We start from the raw sequence: 21,726 nt of genomic DNA, 5'->3' as shown, positions 1-21,726 counted from the left end.
CTTTGAGCAGGGACTGTCTTTCTTCTATGTTTGTACAGCGCTGCGTATGCCTTGTAGCGCTATAGAAATGCTAAATAGTAGTAGTAGTAGTAGTAGTCCACTGTAAGCAAGGAAGCCAATTTACTCAATCTCTGTTTCCACTCCCCCATGCAGCCGTCATCCAGTACACTCAAAACAAACCAAGCAAATCTGTTGTCGTTTTTTTTTTTTATTGCTGGTCCATCTATAACAAGTCTAAAGCTATTTTAGTTGGATAGGCAGTGCCTTAAAAGGTAGAGGACAAAAGATTTTTTTTTTAAATTATAAGGAGTGCTTCATATTTGCTGAATGGAAGCAGGAAAGGGTGTTTCTTGTAGTGGGTCAGGGAGGGAATGTAGGGGAGAGGATCAATTGGTGAAAGCAGGGGAGGAGGGAGGGAAGATGGGGGGATGTATCTTCTATTTTTGCTTTATTATTGTCCATTTTTATACTGTAATAAAAAGATTTAAATATAAAATCAACTGTTGAGGCTTCTATGGATGGGGACAGAGTTTGCGGGGATGGGGACAAACTTTGTCCCCGCGTCATTCTCTGGCAGAAGCAGCCAGATAGAACTAAAAGCGCGACTACCCAAGAATGCTGTTCCCAACAAAATGGTGCCAAAGGAGCAAAAAACCGCCAGGCTGGAGCCCGCCTAAGATCTGCCATGACTCCTCTGTCGGAGCAAGACAAGAGTCAGGGGCGAAGTCACAGGAAAGGGATTAGGAGCGAGGAAACAGCTGCAACAGTAAAAGAAACTCAAACCACAGGGTGCAGACTATAATTGCTGTACTGGCTAGTCCAAAAAGGAGGTAAGGGCACTTACCGTGGTAGGGAAGAAATAGAATCATAGAATGGTCCGACAAGCCCCTGTAAAGTTGGCTCTCTGTGGTTTGTTGACTTTTTTTTTTCTTGTAGGCAGGAGAGAACCCAGGTAGGGCCTGTAGGAAAAAACACAGCCAGACTGGTAACAGAGAGAATGGCAAAGAAGGAGAAAGTGGGGGGGGGGGGGGGGGGGGGGGGGGAGAGACCTGGCCCCACCAGGTGTACCCCCAACAGAAAGTCAGAGAAGACCCCCAGCTCAACTAGATCTGAGGTACCAGGCCAGGAGCAAATCAATCCTCCAAGCTGCACATGATATGTCCATCCACCTGCTGAGATAGAGAGAATACTGAGATTAAGGTGGCTGCACATGCTCACATATACTAAAATCTCTGAAGTTCTCTCCATCTCCACCTGCTGGTAGAGGGACATAACCCACTCGTCTCTGGATTGATCTGTGGGACACTATTGAACTAAGATTTAATGTTAAAAAATGCAGGGTCATGCACTTGGGCTGCAAAAATCCAGGGGAACAATATAGTATAGGGGGTGAAGAAGGTGTACAAGAGAAGAGCGGGACTAGGGGGTGATCATATCTGATGACCTTAAGGCAACCAAACAGGTAGAAAAGGCAATGGTCAAAGCCAAAAGAATGAGGAATGGCCAGCAGAATAAAACGAGGCGATAGTGCCTTTGTATTGGTCTCTGGTGAGGCCCCATTTAGAATACTATGTGCTGTTCTACAGACCATCTCTACAAAAAGATATAAACAGAATACAGTTGGTCCAGAGGGCAGCTACAAAATTGGTCAGTGTTCTCTGTCATAAAGAGTATGGGGGCAGACTTATAGACCTTAATATGTATACTCTGGGAGAGAAGGGATAAGATAGAGACGTTTAAATACATTAAATACTTCTGTGGCATTAATGTACAGGAGGCGCAAGTTTTTAAAATGAAAGAAAACTCTGGAATGAGAGAGCATAGGATGAAGTTAAGAGGTTATAGGCTCAGGAGTAATCTAAGAAAATACTTTTTCATGGAAAGGGTGATGGATGTTTGAAATAGCCTCCCGGTGGAACCTTGCATTACGTAGCTATACTTCGGGTTCCTCTTTCCTACATGTATAACTTTGCACTTGCTCACATTAAATGTCATCTGCCATTTAGATGCCCAGTCTCCTAGTCTCAAGGTCCTCTTGCAATTTTTCACAATCCTCTTGCTATTTAACAACTTTGAATAACTTTATGTTGTCAGCAAATTTAATTACCTCACTAGTTACTTCTATCTATAGATCATTTATAAATATATTAAAAAGCAACGGTCCCAGCACAGACCCCTGGGAAACCCCACTATCTACCTTTCTTCATTGAGAATACTGACCATTTAGCCCTACTCTCTGTTTTCTATCTTGTAACCAGTTTTTAATCCACAATAGGACACTACATTCTATTCCATGACTCTCCAATTTCTCCTGGAGTCTTTCATGAGGTACTTTGTCACAAGCTTTTTGAAAATTCAGATACACAATATCAACCGGCTCGCCTTTACCCACATGTTTGTTCACCCCTTCAAAGAAATGTAATAGATTGGTGAGGCAAGATTTCCCTTCACTAAATCCATGTTGGCTTTGTCTCATTAGTCCATGATTTTGAATATGCTCTGTAATTTTGTTCTTTATAATAGTCTTTCCCATTTTGCCTGGCACCGACTTCAGGCTCACCAGCTATAATTTCCCGGATCTCCTCTGGAACATTTTTTAAAAATTGGCATTACATTGGTCACTTTCCAATCTTTTGGTACCTTGCTTGATTTTAAAGATAGATTACATATTACTAACAATAGTTCCACAAGTTCATTTTTCAATTCTATCAGTACTCTGGGATAAATACCACCCAGTCCAGGCAATTTGCTACTCTTTAATTTGCTAAACTGTGCCATTATATCCTCCAAGTTTATAGAGATTTCATTCAGTTTCTCTGACTGAAATATTCTGCGGTGTCTTTACATTGGCACTTCAAGTAGCTGTCTGCAAAATAGCATTGCAACAAAGTTTTTTCATCACAGCATTTTGCATTGTGGTTGCTGCACTGTGATTCTTCCTTTACAATCTGTAAGCAACAGCTGCAACAAATTTTGAAGATACAAAACCATATGAACCACATTATTTAAAAATGATTCTTCTAACCAGTGGCGTAGCCAGAAGTCAATTTTTGGGTGGGCCAACAGGTTGGATGGGTGGGCACTAGACAGTGGTGTGCTGGTAAATGATTAACAACAGGCTCTCTCCCCGGTCCACCTCTGCACCCCCCCATCCACCTGTGCACCTCCCCTCAAAATTGCAGAGCTGGCTATAGCCGGGGAGAGAGCCTGGGGGGGGGGGGGGGGGGCAATGCATTACTCTCTCCAGAAAAAAACATTAAATGATCCCAGGTTCCAATCTAATTCATGTTTAATGTGGGATAAAATGCCATAAATAAGTAAATAAATAAATATAAACTTTTAATGTTGAGCACCTGATTCTCAAAGTGGACATATTCCAAACACTATAATGAAAATAAAATGATTTTTTTCTACCTTTGTTGTCTGGTGACTGTTTTTCTGTCATGCTGGCCCAGTATCCAATTCTGCTGCTATCTGTCCTCTTAACTCCGTTTCCAGGGCTTCCTTTCCATTTATTTCTTTACTTTCCTCCTTTCTTCTTCATTTCTTGCTCTATATCCATAAGTAAAAGCTGGGTCCTCCGCAGACTTGACTGTCTAGTGGATCCAGCTTCTGCCTATTTTCTTCATCCATGTGCAGTTTTTCTCCTCTCTTCCTTTTCCCTCATCTCATCTCCTTCCTCATTCTTCCATCCCCTCCATCCATGTCCAACATTTCTTCTCTCTCCCTTCCCTCTCTTCCATCCATGTCCAGCAACCCTCCTCTCCCCTGTCCTTCCCTCCATCCATGTCCAGCAACCCTCCTCTCCCCTTCCCTCCATCCAGCAATCCTCCTCTCCCCTTCTTCCACCATGTCCAGCAACCCTCCTCTCCCCATCCCTCCATCCAGCAACCCTCCTCTCCCCTTCTTCCACCATGTCCAGCAACCCTACTCTTCCCTTCTTCCACCATATCCAGCAACCCTCCTCTCCCCTTCTTCCACCATGTCCAGCAACCCTCCTCTCCCCTTCCCTCCATCCAGCAACCCTCCTCTCCCCTTCTTCCACCATGTCCAGCAACCCTCCTCTCCCCTTCCCTCCATCCAGCAACCCTCCTCTCCCCTTCTTCCACCATGTCCAGCAACCACCCTCCCTCTCCCCTTCTTCCACCATGTCCAGCAACCCTCCTCTCCCCTTCTTCCACCATGTCCAGCAACCCTCCTCTCCCGTCTGCCCTGTTTCCTTCCTGCCCCCCCCCCCCGCCGTACCTTTAAATATTACAGTTTTGCTGGAGTCGCGGGCAGCCGGCATTGAAGACATCGGCAGGCTTACGCCGGTTCCAGCAGCCTTCCCTCTTCCCTCGTTGCAAGTCGGATGATGGCTCCGCCCTCGTAGATACAGGAAATACGTCAGAAGAGGGCGGAGCCATCATCCGACTTGCAACGAGGGAAGAGGGAAGGCTGCTGGAACCGGCATAAGCCTGCCGATGTCTTCAATGCCGGCTGCCCGCGACTCCCAACAAAACTGTAGTATTTAAAGGTACGGCGGGTGGCGGCGGCGGGGCAGTGGCGGGCTGGGGAGGCAGATGCGGGATCGGAGCTCAGCCTGCTCCCTCCGCTCCACTGCCTCCACTGCTGGGTGGGCCTGAACCAAAACTGGGTGGGCCTGGGCCCACCCAGGCCCACCCGTGGCTACGCCCCTGCTTCTAACTATTAAATGTTCCCTTAAAAGTGACTCTTTTGGGTCAGTCTGGTGGCTCAGTGATAGTTCTACGCACTGCTTTACAGAGGGACCTGGCTTCTATTCTCAGGTCAAGTCATCTGCTCACTGGATGGCCAGGGATGGGAATATTAAGGAAATAACGTGGAGGGAATCACTGTGTAATAGTAAAAATGTTAAAAGGGGTAGTATATCTGACAAAGTAGACTCTAACCTTTGAAAGCTCATGCCTCAGCAAATTGGTTAGTCTATAAGGGCCTCCTGCCTCTGTCAATATTGTGTAATGATGACATCTAGTGGCTAGGTTTAAGATTTATAGTGCATGCTTTAAGCAAAGATCATTGCTGCTTCCCAAACTGTAGGTCAGGACCCCAAATGGGTTTGCAAAACCTGCTTTGTGGGGTCACAAATTAGGTGGGCTCTCCATAGGTACATCATTATTCAGCACCTCCAGGAAGGTCACACAATTTTACTAGGCTGCAATTGTGGGGTCACTGGCACAAAAAGATTGGGAAGCACTTGACTAGGAACTTAGAAGGGGATATAAAAAAAAGAAGTAAAAAGCAGTAGCAGAAGATGGACCTATAGCAAAATGGCATCCTTGAAGCACATTTCATCAAAACATGATAACTCAGATATGCTGCATATACTTCGGGATATACTGTACCACTGAAAATGATACACTGGACTTAAAATAAAGTGAATTTTGATAGGCTATATTACTAAACTGCATACAATATATGTATGCGCATTTCTCAAATCACTCCCATGAGAGAGGATATTTTGATTAAACATGATACTTTATAAAAAGTGATTAAATGGACAGATAACAACAACAACAACTTGGTGAATGTAGACCAGTGGAAGTACTCTGTTTAGTAGGTGGTATCCCACTTTTGAAAGTCCTTTTACATACAATTGCTCAGTAGGAGAGTTTTTCAATGGTATTTTATAAAGACAACAAAGCTGCCTATGTTCTTTCATAAAATAGACACCCAGAACTAGCTCCAGCAGTATGCCAATCCTCACACACAAAGTGAAAATGATTGTAATCTATACATGAAAATACAGGTTGCTCAGACCATATTATTTCCACACTCTTTCCCCTTTGCCCACTAATGAACGCAGTTGCTCAGTCTTCTCTTAAGGGAAAATGTCTGAAATGTCCTCTATTTTGCAACAATGTTTTGCAAATATATGCTCATGAGAGCTGATATGCGAGAGACGAGCATAGCATTCTGAAATAATTTTCTCACAGAAGACTCCATGTCTGAGCCTCTTTCCCTTGAAACACTGAAGAGTGCGATATGGAGCTCTTGGCTCTTTTGAGAGTGGATTTGACCACCATGGAATGGCAAGGAAGTTACTGCTTCTCAAAAACGTTTTGAACTCTGTACGTGGAGCCAATCTTCTTGTCTACAGGCGAAGGAAAGGGAGTTCTCCCACAATCTCAATTGCACGTATTTGATGAAATGATGGAATATTTTGACACCCACCATACAGGACTTAAAGATCTGTGTTTTCTATCACATTACAAACCATAAAATTATATTGCTTTGTTACCCTCTGATCACCCATCCATCTCTCCCGTCACCCACTCCTACCTTTCCCTATGAGACTGTCACTGGAATACTTCTATGTTTCACATATATATTCTGATATAGGTCATCATTTGCTCATTTCTGATCTGAAGAAGAGGGTATTGCCTTTGAAAGCTAATCAACCAATGCACAATGGTACAGCAGCAGACGCCTAAGGACCCTTGAGGTTGCGGTGCTGGTGACTCACCTGCAGGCACTGTGTGGGTCTCAAGGACCAGCTGGATCTCTTGATGCACTGATATCTATGATGTTGAAGCCACAGTGTTGTGCTGAGCAAAGAAATCATTCCATCCACTCATCAAACTTCTTCATGAGCTGCTCCTTGAAGGGAAGGCTGTCACTGACAAAGGCACAGGTGGCACACTAGGTGTGGTCATATTCTCCTGAATCACAGGGAGAACTGGAAACCTGGTCCATGGAGTCTGTGGGGTACTTCAAGGGCACCAGTAACCTCAGTGCTCTCAATGTCACATTCCAGTGAAGTGCAATATCAATGCACCCTGGCCTCTTCCCAGTATTCAGCATCATAAGCTGTCAACAACAATGAAGAGGAGGACGACCCCTTCCTCTTTTTCAGGCAAAACTCAGAGGGTGACTGATACCAATGGCCTCTATTAACGCTCAATGTCAAGGGTGATCGATGGTCTCTTGATGCCAACACATCCTTAGCATCTAATTCTGCTCCTGTTCTCATGGAAACAAATTCCTCAGATGCTGATGTGGACAGGCTGGGCTTCAAGGCATCAAAAGTTTTGATTGCACTGCTTTTCTTGACACTGAAGACCTCTCTGACATCAGTGAATACAAATTACATTGAGAGGCCCATGGTTGGCTCCCAGCACTACATGCATCAATTACGTGAATCCATTACAGACATGGTGTTGCAGCACTGGGGACATAGCATCAAAAAATACAGCCACAGAGAAATCAAATGACTCAGTTTTGAAAAAAAAAACTATCTGACCAGGGTGCCCAAGATTCTCAAGGGAAGCTTATACCAGGCTAATGCAAAAAAGGGAAAAAAGAAAATATAAAACTGGCAGAAAAAAACTACCTAGGGGTGCTACCGGTACCAAAAACCACAAGACAGCGACGGGACATGAAAAAAATATGTGAAAAAGTTAAAATTCTAAAAAAATATCTTGAAGTGAAGCTACGGTGAATTGCCCAACCAGTTCTGCAGAAACAAAATGACCGAGGCCAGTGTCAGGCAGGAAATGGCTCCATCAGTCATGTCACCCATGCTCTCCTGCTTGCTCTCAAAGAAAGTATGCATTTTGATTTCAGCATGTTCAACTTTTTTTTTAAAGTCATAATAGAAATAGCTAGTCGCTCACCTTCTGAACCTTCAGACATAAAGTCCGACATTTTCATCAGATTGTGCTGGATACACTGGGAATCAGTGAAAAATGCTTCTCTTTCATCTTCTTCAACCTCCTCAGTTATCTTCTGGATATCTGACATGAGACAGAGAAATTATTCAAGTAATCACGTTTCTAACAAGATACTTTGCCACGCACTTTCAAATAAGATCCACCAATCTGTCATGTATCTATCACAACAGTCACTAAGATTTACCATAGAACAGCTGACCACTCTCCTGACCTCTAGATGGTCTTGCTGATCATAAATGAGAAAGGACAGAAGCTGGCAGGGTAACAACAAGGAAGAAAGGGATGAGAGAAGAAAAGTGGCAGTGGCAGAGATGGATTTGATCAATAGATGTAGATGGAGTTTATAGATTATGTATTTACTAGCCCACATGTGTATAAACCTCTGAATCAAACATTAACAGACAAGTACATATTCAACTTTTCTGATTGCCAGCATATAAATATTAATACGGAGCATGCAAGATTAAAGAAGACAGTTCTCAAATGATTCACTAAAGAGCAGATCCTACATTGTAAAGATGCCCAACCAACTATCAACATCTTGAATCTCAAAGTGTGGGGTACCACAGAGCTCACCGATACCACCAACACTATTTAATGTAATGATGGCTCCACTCAGGAAAAATTCATTCATTTACGCAGATGATGTCTCCATACCTTTCAACAACAATATCACAGAAATTACGGACAAAGTTAAAACAGGTCTGGACCTTATGGATAACTGGGCAGAAACTTTTAAACTAAAATTAAAACAGAGACAAAACCAGATTCCTGGTACTGTCAAGGCTGCACAACCCCACAATCAACCACTAAATATATCTAATTGAAACACAGTTAAAAATACTGGGAATCATCCTTGACAAAACACCTAACACAAGATAATCAAATAACAGCAGTAACAACAAAATGTTTCATAACACTATGGAAACTGAGAAGGATTAGAAACTATTAATTCATTCATTTACGCAGATGAGGTCACCATACCTTTCAACAACAATATAACAGAAATTACGGGCAAAGTTAAAACAGTTCTGGACCTTATGGATAACTGGGCAGAAACTTTCAAACTCAAATTAAAACAGAGACAAAACCAGATTCCTGGTACTGTCAAGACTGCACAACCCCACAATCGACCAAACACTTCACAATCAACCACCAAGCATATCTAACTGAAACACAGTTAAAAATACCATAAAGTGGCAGAGACTCCCTTCTCCTCTATGACTGTGAACAGTGCTATCACAGAATCCCCATCCCTAGCCGTGCTATCACAGAATCCCCATCCCTAGCCAGCCTGAGCAACAGAAGATAAGCTTATGAGAGAAAGCCTGATCTCCCACATGACATAACCATCTGGCTATTTTTCAGTTGCAACTGGAGGTCAATATAAATCTCAACTGAAAAGATGCAATATTTTAACTTGTTTCCTGGTAAAGATGCTAATCAATTGTTGCTTCATATGTATGGAACATTAAGTTGTATAAAGTTATAAGCACATCTGGCCGATTTTGATTAAAGGCCTTAAATAAATGGTCTGTTATGGAAGTTTCTCAAAACCTGGTTCTGCATGGTTTTGTGCACTTTCCAAGGTTTAGCAGTCACAGTTGCCATTGATAAATTAGGTCATATTTGCTATTATTTGTAACTGTTCAAAATATAGTGGTTTTTATGAGCACCAAAGCACTCTGTATAAAATAGTTCAACCACAGAAGCTTAAAAATAATGCTGTGAAGCTGTCTGGGGCAGAGTCTGAGCAGAGCCAGGAGCTATACAAGTACTGGCAATATTTAGGGCCAGTTTCCAAATAACCAACACGGAGAGAACCACTTAAATAGGAGTCCTAACTTTGCCTGGTTAGCTATGTGGGTAGACTGAATAGTGGCCATACTTGCATAACTTCAGATATGTGGGTCTAAATCACTTATGTTTAGCTTCATACTGCATGTAGAAAATGTAATTTTCTTTTAGGTTTTTTTTTTTTTTTTAACTTCTTAGATTTGGGATCTTCCCAGAACATACAATTTCTCTCTAAAATATTTTGGTAAACACACATTTTATAAACTCATGATTTTTTAAATTTGTACACTTCTGAATTCTCAAAAATATTTTTACTACAAATTAGAGAGATTCATACAAAAATCCATCCATTCTCTAAACTACCTGCATCATCAGACTCTGGTTTTGAAGTCAGAAATTCCCGTATCTTCTCCACCCACTGATAAAGAATACTTTCACCAAGGTTTTGCCTGGAAAATGCATAAGACAACAGTATGTTAAAGTCTGCAAAACAAAGTGTATGAAAAATGGAAACAAAGAATGAAATTACTTTCAACAGAACCACAAAAGTAGACAGGGTACAGAAAAATGTCAGTTTATAGCTTATTATTGATATTCCACATTTATCCAAGGCGAAGTACAAAAACACATATGTAAGGATAAAACATATAAATACAGAACAGCAAAAACTGATCAACATAAAGTAAAAAAATAAATCACTGGTCATATCATTCCATTACAGAAGGCATTCACAGTCTTACATCAGTCCCAGGGTGATGCATAGCCAACTGAAACAAATAACTATTCAACAGTTTCTTAAAAAAGGCAGAGTCTCATTGCTGCTTAATCAACAAAGGCAATTGGTTCCATTCACATGGGCCAGCCACAAAAAAGGAACTTTTCCTTGTCTTCTCAAGACTCAGTCATCACAGATCGGGAACAAGTCCACGTGAATTCTCAGAGTGTAAGTCCTTGTGGGAACATAAGCTGCAAGATACTATTCAAGTAATGTATAATACAATCTTAAATTAACCAATAAAACCAACTTTAATTTATTATTTATTTATTACATTTGTATCCTGCACTTTCCCACTAAAAGCAGGCTCAATGTGGCTTACATAGGTAACACAGAATTTTGTTATGTAAAGTAGGAAATTAAGTATAACATAGTAATGATGGGTAGTAATAGGATGGATGGGTAGGTAGAGATAGGTGATAGAGAGGAAGGTAAGGTGGGAGATAGAGTCTGGTTCAATGTCACAGGAAGCCAGTGCAGCTTAACAAGATATGGTGTTATATGTTCAGGTCTGGAAATTCCTAACAAAAGCTACACAGCAGAATTCTGCACGACATGTAGGGATAGAATACAAGAAGCAGGTAATTCTAAATAGGCAATGTTACAATGGTCAATCCCACAGATTGAAAAATGGCCTTAAAGTCTGTTAAAGATCTTAAAGAGGGACCTTGGGGTGATGGCGTCTGAGGATCTCAAGGTAATGAAACAATGCGACAAGGTGGTGGCTACAGCCAGAAGGATGCTAGGCTGCATAGAGACAGGTATAACCAGAAGAAGAAAGGAGGTGTTGATGTCTCCAAACAAGATGTTGGTGACGCCCCCCTTGGAGTATTGCGTTCAGTTTTGGAGGTCGTATCTTGCTAAGGACGTAAAAAGACTTGAAGTGGTTCAGAGAAAAGTGACCAAAATTGTATGGGGTCTGCATTGCAAGACATATGAGGAGAAACTTGAGGACCTGAACATATATACCCTGCAGAAAAGGAGAGACAATATGATACAGATGTTCAAAATATTTGAAAGGTATTAATTTACAACCAAACCTTTTCCAGAGATGGGAAGGTGGTAGAACAAGAAAACATGAATTGAAGGTTGCAGGGGGGCTGACTCATGAATAATATCAGTAAGTACTATTTCACAGAAAGGGTAATAGATACTGAAATTCCCTCCCATGGGAGGTGGTGGAGATGAAATCGGTAATGAAATTAAAAAATGTATGGGATAAACACAAAGGAATCCTGTATAGAAGGCATGGAACCGAAGCATGGAACCGAATAAGCTTAGCAGTGATCAGATGGCAGCACCAGTAATTAGGAAGCGAAGCCAGTGCTGGGCAGATTTCTATGGTCTGTGCCCTGACAGTGGCTGCACAACAAGGCCAGTGCTGGGCAGACTTCTACAGTCTGTGCCCTGAAAATTGCAAGGACAAATCAAGATCAAGTATACGTATTGTAGAAGGTATATAAATGCTTAGAAAATACATTGTTCTACACAGGATCAGTAAAATTGGTCTCTTTATTAGAGCTGCATAATATATCTTCTTGCAAAAAGGAGGGAAGACAGGGAGAGAGAGTTTTCTCCTTCCAAGTCTCCCTGAAGTATGACAATCTAGGGCTTACATTTATACCCCTTAAACACATATGAGGTAACTGTTTCACAGCATCTGCAAAACATCTTTTTTTAGAAGGCTGAACTTAATCCAAGCAAATATGCAGTATAAGGGCATAGTACAATGGAAAAATCTATTAAATAGCATTTCTCAACTACCTTTACTACTACTAAACATTTCTAAAGCGCTACTAGGGTTGTGCAGCGCTGTACAATATAGCATAGAAGGACAGTCCCTGCTCAAGGAGCTTACAATCTAAAGGACAAATGTACAGTCAGTCAAGTAGGGGCAGTCTAGATTTCCTGAATAGGTATAAAGGTTAGGTGCCGAAAGCAACAGTGAAGAGGTGGGCTTTGAGCAAGGATTTGAAGATGGGTAGGGAGGGGGCTTAGCGTAAGGGCTCAGGAAGTTTACTCCAAGCATAGGGTGAGGCGAGGCAGAAAGGGCGGAGCCTGGAGTTGGCGGTGGTGGAGAAGGGTACTGAGAGGAGGGATTTGTCCAGTGAGCGGAGGTTTCGGGTGGGAACGTAAGGGGAGATGAGGGTAGAGAGGTACTGAGGGGCTGCAGACTGAGTGCATTTGTAGGTAAGAAGGAGAAGCTTGAACTGTATGCAGTATCTGATCGGAAGCCAATGAAGCGACCTGAGGAGAGGGGTGATATGAGTATATCGGTTCAGGCGGAATATAAGACCTGCAGCAGAGTTCTGAACGGATTGAAGGGGGGATAGATGGTTAAGTGGGAGGCCAGTGAGGAGTAGGTTGCAGTAGTCAAGGCGAGAGGTAATGAGAGCGTGGATGAGAGTTCGGGTGGTGTGCTCAGAGAGGAAAGGGCGAATTTTCCTGATGTTAAAGAGAAACAAGCGACAGGTCTTGGCTGTCTGCTGGATATGCGCAGAGAAGGAGACTAATATTTATTACCAATTTTTCTGAAGACAATGCTTTACCTTTCTTAAAAGAAGTCATCTATCAAAAATACTGGTCAGTTCAGACCTTCTTTTAACCACTCTTATCAAATGGGGTTTCTTTGTCAATATAGATAAGAGGTCTGTAATGAACATCTTTATTTGTACTCACTGGCCTTTCCCCTAGGTCAGCTAAACCAGCATTTTGTCAATAGCTCAGTTAAGACAATTTCTTACATTTATTTTACAGACATAAATTTAACTCAATCTTTCCTGGTTCCACAGTATCATTCTTTATACTATGAGTTTACCTTGTTGAGCAGAATGGATGGACAGTACAGGTCTATATCTGCTGTCATCTACTATGTTACATCAATAACAGTTTTAACTTAACTGCAATTTAAAATAAGAACTCTTAATCACTGCTTGTAATTGCGGACTCTCAACTGTCTTTTAGAATAACAATACTCCCAGACTACGCACCTGATGAGAAACCCTAATCAAAGGGCATATCAAAAACCTGATTACATGTAACCAATAAAAGTTCAGTTTTCGAAACATTCAACAATAATCTATTCTCCCTCATCCAAACAAAAAATTCCATCAACTATCCTTTGCAAATGAGCTATCAGAGTAGGAATAGATTACTTCAATGGGAGCAAAAACAACTGAACATCATCTGCATAAATGCAGTAGGAGACCCCAAAAGAACAAAATAACTGACACAGAGGTACCAAACACAAATTGAACAGGACTGCTGACCAGGAAGAACCTTATGGCATTCCAGTCATTAACAGTTTTGCATCAGAAAATTGAGAGCAAGATCTACCTCTTGACTTCTACCAGTAAGAAAAGACGCAAATCAGTTCAGTAGTGTCCCCACAAGGCCAACCGTCTGTAGGCGAGCAAGGAAAATCTTGTGGTCAAGCATGTCAAATGCCGCTGAAATGTCAAGGAAAAAAAAAACACAAAACATGCTGATTTAACCCCTAGCACACCTCATCCAAGGTAGCAACCAAAAGTGACAAACTTCTACGGGCCTTGTGGAAACCATATTGAAATAGACCCAAAATTGAAGCACAAAGCAGATAATCATCAAGCTATAGATAAACTGCTCTCTACCACTTTCGCCAACACTAGCAGTGCAGATATTGGACAAAAATTAGAGAGAACATTATGATTCAGAGTTGGATTTGGATTCTAAAAATGGACATACATTTGCTATTTTCAAGTCATCAGGAAATTCCCCACTCTCAAAGGAAGTCTTCACAAGAGTAGTCAGAGAAGGTATAGCAATCATATCCATTTCTCTCAGCAATCATGGAGAACACTTATTGCACAAAGAAATAGTAAGTTTGCATAACTTTAAACAAGTTCTTACTTCATTTTCACAAACACTCTCAAATTCTACCCACTTCTCGGAACATTCTGATAAAAACTCATCTTTATAGAGAAAGGCCGGAAAAGAACTTATCTTTTGAATCTTCAATTCAAAAAAGGAATAAAAGTATCAGGAGAGAACAAAGTACTCAACTCCAATGATTTCTTTCCCTGTGGCAAAGAGCAAACAGCAGCATAATGTTCTTTAGGCCTATTCAAAGGGTCACAGACCTTTTTTTGAAAATATAACCTCCTCTCACTAGCAGATGTCACTTTGTACTCAGCCAGTCTGATTAAAAAGAAATCCTGTATCTCCAAATCCCCCATTTTTCTCCATTCTCTCTCCATTTGCCACCCAAACTGCTTCAGTCCAGCCGTGAACCACAGTGAAAAGCTTTCACTTCCCATCATCTTTACTCTTTTCAATGGAGCTGTCTGGTCCAAAGCTGCTTTCAAAGAACCGTTTCATAGCTTCACTGCCTGCCCCAACTTCACAGATCTATCACCACCCAACAAAGGAGCCCAATTAGTCATCAATGCACCAGAATCTATAATAGGGCCTAACAACCCTGGTCCCATATGAGGTAATCTAAACAAAAGCAAAAAAATGATCAGGCCACAACATGGATTGACATCTATACACACAGTAGATGCCGGCAAAGAAGTCACAAAAACTAAATCTAAAATATGACCAGCCGAATGTGTGCTGACTATTGTATTTATCTGCTTACACTGTGGTTATTCTCATATTGCCTTTTGTATTCTATTAAGTTGTGACCCCTGAAGGCGAAACATGGCCCGTGTTGGATCTGGATAATGTGCCACTTTTTTTGGAGAGTAAACTTTTATGTTGAAGACGTTGGACTTCTGTCAGTTCTTGGAACTCTCTCTTCCACTCTTTGGATTATTACTTGGTATTTCAACTTCGCCAATTCTAATAGCTACCCTACACTTTGTGAAAAGCTGCTAAATGTCTACTCTGTAATGCAGTCAACTTTCTGTGTAGCACCACTGTCAACAGATATGTGGATGTTTGTTTCCAATCAATTAGTTGCCATTTTATGCAAGGCTGGTTTTATACCAAAAGGTGTAGCAGACAGTGTTCAGCCTTAAACAAACATCTCATTCCAGTGACTTTTGTACTATCTGCAGTATATGATTGCACTTTCCATTTTATTTCTATGGTCTCTGTGCATGCTAACCATTAGTAAATGATGCTTATAAACAACAATTCTATAATCGATGTGCCCACACTTATGCTCCCCTTGCATGCATAAATGAACGGAAAACTAGCACTTATGCACAAGATATGGTCAATTCTCTGAAATAAGAGGAAAGCAAACCTGACCGTGAGTTAGAACAATCATTAAGACGATGCTCTCAATTTAAGGGAAGCAACGTCCAGCACCCAGAAGGTGCACTGGTGGCCTTGAACTTCAACATGAGAGATTAAATGGGAAAATCCTTTAAAAAATTTTAAGCAATCTTCAGTCATATTCTGAATTTGCATGCACAACTGAATTAGTTAACAAGCCAATCAACACTAATAATTGGATGTTAAAAAGAAATTATCGACACTAATTGGCTTTAATTAGAATGTATGCACACAACTGTCTAAGAATATTCTCTAACATGATGTGCATAAATTCTAAGTCGCACACTTGAAAGGGGGTGTGGCCACAAGCATGGAATGGGCGTTTCTTAAATCTATGTGCGTTATAGAATACGCCTGGTCCATGCCTAATTTAGGTTCTGTACTTATACCAAGTTTTACTTAGTGTAACTGCCTGTGACTAAATTTAGTTGTGTGGACGGGTGCTTGGCATACTCTATAAACCGCATGGAAATTTAGGCGTATTTTTAAAAGTATGCCTAAATTTAGGTGTAATTTATAGAATACACCTAGGCGTATTTTTGGGGGCACCAATTTTTTAGGCGCGATATATAGAATCTGGCCCTATACTACTTTCCTCTACTAAGAGGGTAATTTTATAACTGTGTAAACCTGTGCAGGTACCAGTACATTTTCAAAATGAATAAAAAATGAATACATATTAAATATTTCTGCTTTGAAAATTACCTTGGGGAATTTATGTGCATATTTTTACACCTGCTCTTTGGTACGCACAAATTTCCTGTGCTAATTTACGTGCATATGCACATATTTTATAAACTCTGTGCACAAATACTAACCCTTTCCCAAAACTGCACCCAGGAATGCCTACATTCAGTTCAGGAAAACTATGAAAGCTGTAAGGAGGAGGTAGAAGGAAGGCAGAGAAGAGCTGATAGTGACAGTAAGCGGGGAAAGGAGAAAAACCCTCAGAGGGGAAAAGGGAGTAGGAGACTGATGAAAAGGGAAGAGAACTACAGAGCCCAGCAACACTTGCAAGGAAGGAGGGAACAAGAGAAACAGTACCACAACTCCCAGCAGGTAGTAGAGTCAGGGGGTGATTGGGAGATGGAGGATAATCAGGGGGAGGAGCAGCACCTGGGAGAGAGGGTGGGGGAAGACTCCATGGAGTGGGAGGAGATTGAACTAGGAGAGGAAAGCGAAAGGAAAGAGGTTGGTGAGGAGCAAATGAAGTTCTTTTGCTCAGGACAAAAGGAGGTGGAAAAGGAAGAGACTGCAGAGAGAGAGAGAAGCCAGAGATTTGGGGCCGCTAAGTGACATTGCCTAGATGCGGTCTGGCTTCATGGAACTGTGGGAATTAATTACCTGAAGGAGGTCAGTCTGAACATTGGTGGGAGGTTGTCAGAGTGTTGGTGTCTGGCAAATGAGGGTGGTGAAAATGCCTCTAACTCCTAGGCAGTAGCAGAGAGGAGCGGAGGAATAGACTGAACCACAGATTTTCCCAAGTCTTTAGCTAATTCTAAGACTGAACTGTTGTTTGTTTGGTGTGTTGGAAAAGTGAAGCAAAGGGCACGGAGACCAACAGCTGTGGTACAGTGAACATACTGTTTTTCCCACTGGTACCGTGGTGTAATAAAGTACTCTGCAGGATAAATTTGGTACTGTGAATAATTACTTTTTGCAAGTGAGCAGAAGCAGTGCCTCTTAGGAGGTGGATTAGCCCCAATTGTGTGGGTGAAGACAGACAGCACGGAGAGGTGCTTGCTGACAATAACAGTTTCATTCATGGAAATGCTTTTTAAAATTTCCCTTTAAAAATAGAACATAATAAATATATATGTTCATTCAGAAAAAGTTCAAGACAATAAAATGTCAAAACACAAACATGTACAGTCACATATCAGAAATGCAGTGAACATTACTTAATGGAGGCAAAATACTGATATGCACCAAACAAGAAAGAAATCTTGGGGTGATCCAATAACATCATGATAGAAAAACTGTGAAACAAGCCATGGTGAGATTTTGCAGCAGCAGCAGATGGCATCTTACTAATGCATGTCCTGCTGCCGATGGAGGAGGCGGCTGCTGAGCGGGAATTCCAGGTTTCCCCAGTGGTAGTGCAAGAGATGACCTGCAAAAGTGGGAGTTTCCAGCTAAATACAGGAGACTTTGCAGGTCAGCTGTAAAATTAACCCACAAACAAGGTAACAAGACAGAATGTACTACTTTCACCCAACCCACATGTAGGAGCATAATTTGAACAGATCATGGGTGTATTTTAGCCACAATTATACAGATTTTCTGAGGTTATTTCATAAATGCATGTAGACACCCACAAATCTTTCTAAAGAAGCCTCATACTTGGACATCTAACCTAGGCATGCTGTTATAGAATTACTCTCCACATGGTGGTTTAGCATGCATGGAAAACATTTTAACAGCATGCAAGCTAACATTTTTTAGTTTGAAATTTAGTGCAGTGTCCTCACATCAAGGAAACAGCTGTAAAGAGTGCACTCATTAAGTAATAACTATATTCCGATAGTCAGTCAGTCACTTACACATAAAGTTCTTCCAGGCTGTTTGCTAGCGTCAAACGATCCTGTCCTCTAAGCCAAGGAGCACTAACAAAAACAAAAATGCAATATTTATTCTATATTGATTTAATTTAATACTGCATTGTTAGGATATTTCAAAAATTGGTTTCACGGAATTTCATCCATATATTACTTGTAAATATTAGCAACAATTCTCTACTTCTTTGTAATTTATCTTTTTATGTTCACTTTTAAACAAAATAGAAAATCTATAGCATGCAGAAACCCTCACGCTCCCAATTATGAGGGTTTACTTGTGCTGATATAGAATTATTCCATGGATTCCTCACAGATAAAGACTTTGCCATTAAAAAAATCAATTTTGGAGGAAGTAACATCTTTAGGCCCAGTATGGACACCTCAGCTAGGTACTCCGTGTGACCAGGTGAGTAAACCGTCAGTACAGCACCCACCTGCAGGGGTCAGAGAGTTCAGAAAGTTGGAGAAAGCAACAGTAGGTCAACTGCAGCACTGGAGGTGGCAGTGAAAAGAAAAATCAGCAGCAATGCAGGAGTATGTGGTATAGAGAGTAGGGTGACCCAGCACGTGGCAAACAAGGTGGCGAATGTGGCAGACACACACCAGAAGGAGAGTGAAGAGAGCAACGGGAAAGGGTCCAGCAGCAAAGAACTAGTCTCGATGTCAAGGGCAAAGCTCAAAATATGTTTCGCTGAACTGAGAGTGGATGTTGGAGTGATGCAGAGAACACAGTTGGCCAGCATACCACACTTGCAGACAGAGCTGGGGCAAAGAGTGGGGGAAGCAGAATCCAGACTGGAGTGGCATAAAAAAAAAAAAATCAGTGGTCTGCAGTAAAGACTAAGTAAGCTTCAGCAGTTTTATCTGCAAAGGCTGGATAAAATTGAAGACTTAGAAAATAGATCTCGCAGACACAATGTGAGGATAAGCGGGTTTCCAGAGTAGGTGAAGTATAAAGACTGTATAGATTTAGCACAAGAAATATGTCAGGCAATATTGAACAGGACATCAGGAGAGGACAAAGTAAGACTCGACAGAGTCCATCAGGCATTGGGAGCCCTCTGTTCGAATCTACCAAAGGATATAGTAGGGTGCATATAGGACTTTCACACTAAGGAGTGAATTACTGCTAAGATGAGAGAACTGGGAGGACGAGTGGAAAGGCCATAAAGTGACCTTTTTTCAAATCTGTGGGCAGTGAATCTGCAAAGGCACAAGGAGTTGAAAAAGGTCACTTCCAAACTGAGAACAGAAAACATCAGCTATAACTGGTTTTTCTCCTTCAGCTTGGTCTTTATCGCATAGGGAACGTTTTAGAAACTCTATCTACAAGAGGAAGCAGTAAAGGCGATGTAGGAAGAAGGAATTCAGGGTTTGGAGCACCTTCTGGAACCTAAGCAAAAGAGAGACTCTACAAGATGGAAGAGAATTTCAAAAGAAGGGAGAACACTAGAAAGCAGTGTTGTCCAACCTCAAGGGCCGCAATCCAGTTGGGTTTTCAGGATTTCCTTATTAAATATGCATGAGGCCTATTTGCATGCACTGCCTCTATTACATAGTAACATAGTAGATGACGGCAGAAAAAGACCTGCACGGTCCATCTAGTCTGCCCACGATAAACTCATATGTGTATACCTTACCTTGATTTGTACCTGTCTTTTTCAGGGCACAGATCGTACAAGTCTGCCCAGCAGTATTTCCCGCCTCCCAACCACCAGTCCCGCCTCCCATCACCGGCTCTGGCACAGACCCCGTATAGGTCTGCCCTCCCCTATCCTAGCCTCTCAACCACCAACCCCTCTTCCCCACCACCCAATTTCAGCTAAGCTTCTATGGATCCATTCCTTCTGCACAGGATTCCTTTATGCCTATCCCATGCATGTTTGAATTCCGTTACCGTTTTCATGTCCACCACCTCCCGCGGGAGGGCATTCCAAGCGTTCACCACCCTCTCCGTGAAGAAATACTTCCTGACATCTTTCCTGAGTCTGCCCCCCTTCAATCTCATTTCATGTCCTCTCGTTCTACCACCTTCCCATCTCCGGAAAAGATTCGTTTGCGGATTAATACCTTTCAAATATTTGAACGTCTGTATCATATCACCCCTGTTCCTCCTTTCCTCCAGAGTATACATGTTCAGGTCAGCAAGTCTCTCTTCATACGTCTTGGAACGCAACTCCCATACCATCCTCGTAGCTTTTCTTTGCACCGCTTCCATTTTTTAAAAATCCTTCGCAAGGTACGGCCTCCAAAACTGAACACAATACTCCAGGTGGGGCCTCACCAACGTCTTATACAGGGGCATTAAAACCTTTCTTCTGCTGGTCACACCTCTCTCTATACAGCCTAGCAACCTTCTCGCTACGGCCACCGCCTTGTCGCACTGTTTCATCGCCTTCAGGTCCTCAGATACTATCACCCCAAGATCCCTCTCCCCGTCCGTGTGTATCAGGCTCTCCCCACCTAACACATACGCCTCCCTTGTGTCAGGTTCTCAGGTTCAGAGCCCGCGGGGCCGGGCTCTGGAGCAAACGTGAGCCCTTGGGCTGCTGACGAGGAGCGACAGCAGCAGGCAAAACCCACCAACCAACACTGGATAAGCACACCGGCAGGGACTGCAGGCACTGCCCAGCGAACCGGAACACATGGACTGGAATCCCCCGAACTGGAGGACACAGGACTGGAACACACACCGGACCGGAACACACTGGACTGGAGCACACCAGACTGGAACACACCGGACCGGAACACACTGGACTGGAGCACACTGGACTGGTCCGTACAGCTTCACCTGCACTTAGCTACTAAGCCCCCCAGAAGTTGAGCTCCTGAGTTCGAGTAGCCGACAGGACTTACTGGATACCGGATGACATAGGGACCAGGACTGGAAACAGAAGTGCTCCTAAACCTAAACTGATCTACGTGCTCCCAATCCCTAAACCAGCAGGAGTGTTCCTAACAGTAAACTGACAAAAGGACTTCCTAAGCCCTATACTAAACAGGAGCTCCTAATCCCTGCTCAAGAAAGGAACTTCCTAAGCCCTAAACTAACAGAGCAGGGAACTAAACACAAAGCTAACACAGGTGCTACTAAGCACCAAGCTACAAGCAGAGCTTTACACTAATAAGCTGAACACAGAACTAACCAGCTACCTAAGCACTGCTCTAGCAAGCTAGATACAACTAACAAGGTGCTTCCTAAGCGCTACTCTGGCAAGCAACCAGAAGAGCTCCTAGCACTAAAAGGGAAGACAGGGGAGCCACAAGGAAAAAGCAGTGAAGCTAACACATAAGCCAAAAGTGCTTCTAAATCACCAAACACCAACAGCAAAGACTGCAATGCTCCCAATAGCACAAACACCAGAAGTACTTCTAACAGCAAACTCTGCAGTGTTCCTAACAACACCAAACCCTGAAGTACTTCTATCAGCAACAGAGCTTCCAAAGCCCTACACATAGCAATGCTTCCAATAGCACAAACACCAGAAGTACTTCTAACAGCAAACTCTGCAGTGTTCCTAACAACACCAAACCCTGAAGTACTTCTATCAGCAACAGAGCTTCCAAAGCCCTACACATAGCAATGCTTCCAAAACCAAGAGGGAAAAGCAGGGGAACCATAAGGGAAAAACAGGAAAGCTAA

General features: G+C 42.2%; 1 protein-coding gene across 1 annotated transcript in view; it reads right to left on the bottom strand.

The window, feature by feature from the left end:
* The window catches only part of IMPACT (impact RWD domain protein), a 114,198-nt gene that overhangs the window by 40,655 nt on the left and 51,817 nt on the right, over nucleotides 1-21,726 (bottom strand). Inside the window, exons 4-6 of the mRNA XM_030213660.1 lie at nucleotides 18,069-18,131; nucleotides 9,852-9,937; nucleotides 7,635-7,754 (exon numbers count right to left, since the gene is read on the bottom strand). Coding sequence (XP_030069520.1) covers nucleotides 7,635-7,754; nucleotides 9,852-9,937; nucleotides 18,069-18,131 — 269 coding nt within the window. The remainder of the gene's footprint in view (nucleotides 1-7,634; nucleotides 7,755-9,851; nucleotides 9,938-18,068; nucleotides 18,132-21,726) is intronic.

This window comes from Microcaecilia unicolor, chromosome 1, assembly GCF_901765095.1.
Source record: "Microcaecilia unicolor chromosome 1, aMicUni1.1, whole genome shotgun sequence".
Taxonomy (NCBI): Eukaryota; Metazoa; Chordata; class Amphibia; order Gymnophiona; family Siphonopidae; genus Microcaecilia; species Microcaecilia unicolor.
This window is presented reverse-complemented; position numbering and strand designations above follow the sequence as displayed.